This window comes from Sebastes umbrosus, chromosome 12 (genome assembly GCF_015220745.1).
Source record: "Sebastes umbrosus isolate fSebUmb1 chromosome 12, fSebUmb1.pri, whole genome shotgun sequence".
In the NCBI taxonomy this organism is placed as follows: domain Eukaryota; kingdom Metazoa; phylum Chordata; class Actinopteri; order Perciformes; family Sebastidae; genus Sebastes; species Sebastes umbrosus.
The window spans coordinates 20,534,096-20,541,117 of record NC_051280.1 but is presented as its reverse complement, the minus strand read 5'-3'; the positions used below and the strand labels follow the sequence as shown (position 1 = coordinate 20,541,117).

The following is a 7,022-nucleotide window of genomic DNA, read 5'->3' as shown; positions in this document are numbered from 1 at the left end:
TGGACGGGTGATTTGAAGGCATGGATGCCCGTTGACTGAAGGAGCAGCCTTTATGGATTGGAGCTCATCGCCTCCGGAGCAAATCTGGGGCGAGTCAGAGAGGTGAGGTTTAGCCGATTGTGTTCATAAACCGAGGTCTGGGGGAATTAAAACCCCTTTTTGGTGACAATGCCGTTATCTTCTATCATATGTTGTATCATAAAACAGTCGTGCATCATCCTCCTGTGTAATAGAGGCCGTGGCTGTACCACATAGGAGGCTATATACAGTAGCCATCTGCATGCTTTATTATGGATCAGTGGATAAAGGCTATTATTGAGGCCACTGGCTATTTTGACTTTGATTGCCATATTGCACCGGGGTGTCTGTATTTTTATGAAATGCATTCATAATATGATTTTCTGATGAAATATATGGTATTAGGACGCGCTTCAGGAGGCTAATACTGGCCTATACTTTGCACAAATGAACTTACATCAGCACATATTTTAAAGGGCCCTATTGCCCAAATCCACAATAGGGCCCTTTAAAATATGTGCTGATGTAAGTTCATTTGTGCCAAAGTATAGGACAAAATTAGCCTCCTGAAGCGCGTCCTAATACCATATATTTCATCAGAAAATCATATTATGAATGCATTTTGGGGGATAATACAGACACCCCGGTGCAATATGGCAATCAAAGTCAAAATCTGTATAGCCAGTGGCCTCAATAATAGCCTTTATGGGAGACACTTCATGTAGCAGGTCCAGAAGTAATAACTAAGATTAAATTCCTTTAGGTGCTGAGAGAGCACAACAGATTAATGACTGAATGCATGACTTTTTAATAATCCAAAACGTTTGGACTCATCACAACCCACGTTATGCATCACATATACAGTAGAAGAGTTACTTATTATTAATTCAGACTGAGAGATTGCAGTCCCTCACATCAGTTCTTATTGCAGTGTATGTAGGTTACTGCATCACCAAATCCCTCCCACAATCACTGTAACTATAAATGGACCATCCCACTATATTCCCACTCACATTTGCACAGTCCACACACAGTAGTGAAAAAGTAGTGATATTGACACCCTGCCCACCACAATGATGCAGCATGTAGACTATTTATTTATCCACCTGGTGAACTTTTAATCCTCTGGCATGCACCAACTGTCTTTACATTTTCTGATGGAGCAGCTGTGGTGGGAATTTACACACAGAGAGAGACTGAAGGGGGAGTAATGTGCTGTTATGCAGTGGGTTTAAAATGCTACTGTTGTGACCAGTGCACACAGTTTTATTGTACTTTACTTGTCAATCACTTGGCTATAACCAGATTAAGGGAATAATTATTCCGCTGACTGCAAACTGTCATGTAGCACCTACCAGTTCAGCAGGTAGTTTGAAGGCCTGAGAGGTTAAATTGAACTTTGACCCTCAGCTGCTCCTCCCATCCTTCCTCTCTCCTGCTGGGAATCCCTGATGACCCCCGATTCCCTACAGAGGTGCAAATGAGATCATGCTGTTACAGTGAAAAGATTTGAGTGGCTTTTTTTAATTTCCAGAGGAGCTCTCTGCTTTTCAGGGTTACAAAGCGTATTTATTTATTTAGTTATTTTATGACCATCTGTTTATTGTCATTTTCAATACAAGCGGTAAAATACAAAAAGAAACAATACAAGAAGTAGACAAGAAATGTGAATGTCATAAAATGTATAATCAAAATTCAAATAAGAAAATAGATAACTAAATAATAACTGATAAAATAATAGTAATATATCCCGATCAACGATAAAATATAAGGAAACATACTAGGGCTGCAACTAACGATTATTTACATTGTTGATTATTTTCTCGATTAATCTATTCATTGTCTATAATATGTCAAAGAATTGTGAAAAAAAAGCCCAAGATGACGTCCTCATATGTCTTGTTTTTTCCGCAATTCAAAGATATTCAGTTTACTGTCACAGAGGAGTAAAAAAAAAAAGAAAATATTCACATTTAATCAGAGAATTTAGATTTTTATTCCTTAAAAAAAATGACTCAAACCGATTAATTGATGATCCAAATAGTTGGCGATTAATTTGACAAATAATTGATTAATCATTACAGCTCTAATACATACATAACGTCACACTGGCCGTATACAAATCGTATTTGGTATGATATTCACACATATATAAATGTTGTGATGGATATGCTGCTGTTGGTTTTTTGATATCATGTGTTTATTTAAGTGTGTTTAGTGTTGACAATGCTACTTCTTTGTTTCTCTGGACAGGGCTGTCAAAGAGCAGACTTCCTCCAAGATCACAGGTCACATGACAGGTACGTAGCACTCATTTAAAAAAACAAAAAAGAAACACTATTAGGCATCTGTAAAAACATAAATTACTCTGATAACTCCGAGATTTCCAGTGATTAATACTCTTTCTCCCCTCTGCTTAGATTTGTGTAGTAATGAAGCAGACAACGCTCCTCCTCTTCAGCTTCACACACTCAAGGAGTTTGAACAGGTGAGAGATTTTATTATGAACTGTCATTGAGTTTGATGTGATTTGACACTTCCTCGTCCTTCAGCATAATGAACAATACTCTAGTGAGCGATAATATGTCCCATGAAAATACGCTCTACAGTGCCATCTTGTGGCTTCATGTCTTCCTACAAGAACTAATGAGCGGATTTGGTTGCTTTGAAGCAGTATCCTCGCTATGGGATCAGATCACTGAATGAAAGAAAATCAGGAATGTCTAATAAATACATGCTCATATCCAAAAGATTAAGAAAAGGAAAACACCTGCAGCTGATGATATCAGATGGAAAACACCCTGAACCCTCCTGCTGGTGAAAGTCTGCCTCTGGCTACAGCATGGCCCACTTTAGGATTTCTCATGCTGCACTATTATCGGGCATTGTACCAGTCACATTGTACAAAAAGACTATATTATATATCCTTTTGATGTTTGGCAGCAGGGTGTTGTAATGAGCGTGGAGAACATTACTGACCTAAATTCAAACCCAGATATGACAGTAATCATTTATCCTGCTAAAGTCTACTTTAACAAGGTTCCCTACGAACTGCAGGATCTTTGATCCACCTGTAGCTAAATTAAGCTTGAAATTAAATTTGACAACGCAGGTGTCATGAAGTTAAAGAGAAATAATCACGAATATGAATTTGAAAAAAGTCACAGACTATTTGGATGTAAGATGGAAAACATGAAAAGGTTTGTTTTTGCTCTGATTTTGCTGGACAACAGTTTTCTAAATGTCTCTTAGAGCAGCGTTACATTTTATTAGGGTTGCTCCCTCTTAGTCGATTAGTCGACCAATCGGTCGTTTTGGTATTAGTCGACTAAGATTTCTTTAGCTGATTAGTTGTTTTTTTATGTTTCATGCTGAATGACTTATTTCTAAAAAACGTATGAGCACATCTCTGGTAAACACAAAGATTTAAAGTGGTGCTTTTCTGTGATTCTTTGTGAAGAAACTCAGTTTTACAGATCTATCGATTAAATGTACTAATCGATTAGTCGAGAAAATTGTTTGAGTATTGGTTGACTAAGAATTTCCTTGGTTGAGGACAGCCCTACATTTTAAATTTTTTTTTTCACTTTAGTTTTTATTGATGTTTTTCAAGGTTATACACATATCAACAACATATGGGCATGTACACATTCAGACCCACGAACAACGGGAACAATACAAACATGGCTCATGTTTGGGAGTTACGCTTTCATTATTCCATACATTCTCATGTCATTTCCAACTCAATCAGTTGTCCTTTCTGCCGTCTTCGTCGCTGTTTTGGATTTTGAATAATGTCCATTTCTCCCACTTGTCTTCCATCTGTGTTTCTTGCAGTCTTAAACGATGTGTCAGCTATACATTTTACATTTTAACACTGTAGTAGGGCCTTGTTCAGGGCACTGATCGCTCCAGTTGCTGGACATTCGTAGGAAAATGCATGAAAAAATAAAATAACTTTTCGTAAGATGAGGATATGTTGGCTTAGTTTAGTAAAGTCTGGAAAGTTAGCAGAGGAAAAAGCGAGCCTGTAAATAGTCGGCCTACATGTAAATACAAAAATTGTTTACATTTCTGTTTGTGTACTAATGGAAGAAACAACATAAAACGTGATAATCTATGAGCTTTCGCATTTTGGTTGGTGGATTTTTTTAACTTCAACATAGCTGTTTCCTCCTGTTTCCAGCACTCTTTATGCTACGTTAAGCTAATCACCTCCAGGATCTAGCTTCATGATTAACTCTCAGACATGGGAGTGTAATTGATGTTCTCATCAAACTCTTGACAAGAAAGGGAATGCGTGTATCCTCTGAAATACCCAGACTGTGTCACATTGATTCCAAGTCCACTATCTCTTCAATACACACTGTCGATACTTCAGACGCATACCAGATCAGAATAAAACGCAAGCTAAGCACTATAACTGTCACTGAAAATGTGCCACCAGTGATCCAGTCCTTTAATGTTATTCTGGAGGTGCTGCTGAGCCCTGTTAAAACGGGAGGTGACACCAACTAGTCACGAATGATGAGGTTACTTTCTGAAAGGAGTCAATTGTTGGATGTGTCTCTTTTACACAGACATAAACACAGAGGCCTACTGCACGCACACATTTCCATGCAGTCACTCCTTGTCTTTGATGAGGAGCTGTAAAGTGAGTGTGTATGAGTTGTGTCATGTGCAGAGTTTAAAAACACTACCTATGATGTCATCCCTAACGTTGCGTGGAGACTCTGCTTGGCGCCGGTCCTATCTTTGCTCAGAATTATTTAGCAACAGCTCGTAACGTGACACTTTAATGGGCACACTCACTGAATGCATCAAGAACTAATGATGATGTTGGTAACATGTCTCAGTCACTTCATTATTGATGCTCTTTGCTCTCTAGAACTTCATTATTTTAGCCGAGCATTTATCATGAGATGAAAAAGTCTTAGCGGAGCGTGTCTTCCTATCTTCTGTTATTTTCTTACTGTTCACTCATCTCTCTGTGGGACGTTCAGGGATTCACCGCTGTGTGAGATTCAGGACACCTCCCTATAAATAGCACTGTGGCTCACAGCTCCCAGGTCTCCTATTTCATCCAACTTCTTTCCACTCACCTGTCTGTCCCGCTCCCATCAGCCCCGCTGCCTTCCCATGCTGGCTTTGTGAAGGGAGTTTCTGAATTTCAGTATTACTCTTTCTATCCAATTATTGGTGGATGTGTTTTCTCTCAAATGTCAGATGATATTGACTCCTTCAATACTATGAATACTCAGTGTGTCTCAAGAACTTTTCCATTTGCTACAGTAGTTGGGTTTTTGGCCAATAGGGGACACAAAAACACCAACATAAGGTCTAGAAGATGAACAACCAAATTGTGAAACTCTCGCCAGACGGTTATGGTTAGGCATTGACCTCAAATGGTTAAGGTTAGGATAGGTTGTCGGGCAGCAAGTCTCGCAAGAGTTTTCAGACATTTTCGCAACGTGGGGGTTACCTTCTAAACACACAACCCAACACAAGCCGTCAGCCTTGACATGATGGTATCGGTCATTAAGTTATCGCTTACATGTTAGCAAGCAGCTCTAGTTTCACATCCAGCAGACACAAAGCAACATTAGCATTCATTAGGACTCGTGTTTCTTGCACCAAATGACTATAAGTCCAACATTTACTCTCCTTTTAGCTCTATTTTGGTCTCTACCAACTATCAGCTCACTAACATTAACTTTCTTCACTAGCAAGCTTTAGCTAGTTACTAAATGTGTCTGTCGTTTGGTGCTGGGCAGGTAGCATTGTTACAGTGGGTTTATCAGGGTTTTCTGTCTTTCTCTGAAATGTGTAATTCTGCAGGAGTTCTTTTACTTTTTGGATACTTAATGCTACATTTTTGCTGTACTTCTACTTAAAGCTGCAGTTGGTCACTTTGAGCATACTATATAATAAAAAGTTATTTACGTAAAACAGTCACTATATCTTGACAGTAGTGCATGAGACTGATAATCTGTTAAAAAACAGGTTCCTCTGTGTCCTCCTAGTGCTTCTTATGGCATTTTCAAAATTTTAAAGCACCTGAAGGAAAAAAAGAGACAGAGCCGAGCTGTCTCTAAAGCAGCCGTCAATCACCGATTGCGAAACACACAAACTCTGATCAAACTGTCAAATTAGGCAGCGCTGATCAAATATGAATCAAAGATGCCTATTTCTCGCCTCAAATGTTTTCAGAAACATATTTTAGTGTACTGTTAAGTTGCAAAATGAAATAGTTTGTGACCCGGCAGCCACGTTGAAAACAATCAATCCAAAACCAAGCACCGCCCACCGGCCAGAGCAAACCTTCTCTTTTTACAGCTTAGCACAGTGTGTTAAAGTAATAAATGTGCAAAAATAGCAAAATAAAAGAAATAGTATTGAGATTATCATGTCCTTAATTTAGTTGGGACTAAATGAATGTGAGTCACTGTTGTGATTGGCTAGTGTGGTCAATGGGGATCAACCTCCACTCTAAAAAATATGTTAGAAACAGATAAGGAAGTGGTTAAACTGGACAAATTAAATATATTTTCAATACATCTCAAAGGAGGCTGACAAAAGGACAGAAGGGGACTCAAATCTGACCCTTCTCTTCATGTCCCTGTTTGTTCCTCCTGGCGCTCCTGTTTAGCAGAGGGATGAGATTTCCCTTCATATCACGACTGTGTGTGAGCTCTGAGCCTCTCACCTCCCCCTACACCCTCCCTCCTCCCCTCTTCTCCCCTTCCACCACCTCCCCTGGCAGTCTGGGATTCCTGGGATGTCTCCTCCTGTAAAATAAGCTCCTGTCCCGTCCCCTAGCAGACCAGAACTCACCATGGAGCTGACATGGCTGCATCTCTGACCGGCCGGGCTGCAGAGTCGCCCTCTGCACTGCAAACACCCCTATAGACTCTAGTGTGTGTGCAGATGTGTTAGTTTTAGTGTGTGTTTGTAGATGGTATCCAGATGGCCTGTTAGAGGCTAGGATACCACTTTGTAAATAA

General features: G+C 39.5%; 1 protein-coding gene across 1 annotated transcript in view; it reads left to right on the top strand.

Annotated features, from left to right (window-relative positions):
- Window positions 1-7,022, top strand: part of LOC119498410 (myomegalin-like) — a 51,900-nt gene continuing 44,878 nt past the window's right edge. The window contains exons 1-3 of the mRNA XM_037787283.1: window positions 1-102; window positions 2,272-2,318; window positions 2,439-2,506. Coding sequence (XP_037643211.1) covers window positions 53-102; window positions 2,272-2,318; window positions 2,439-2,506 — 165 coding nt within the window. The 5' untranslated portion in view covers window positions 1-52. The remainder of the gene's footprint in view (window positions 103-2,271; window positions 2,319-2,438; window positions 2,507-7,022) is intronic.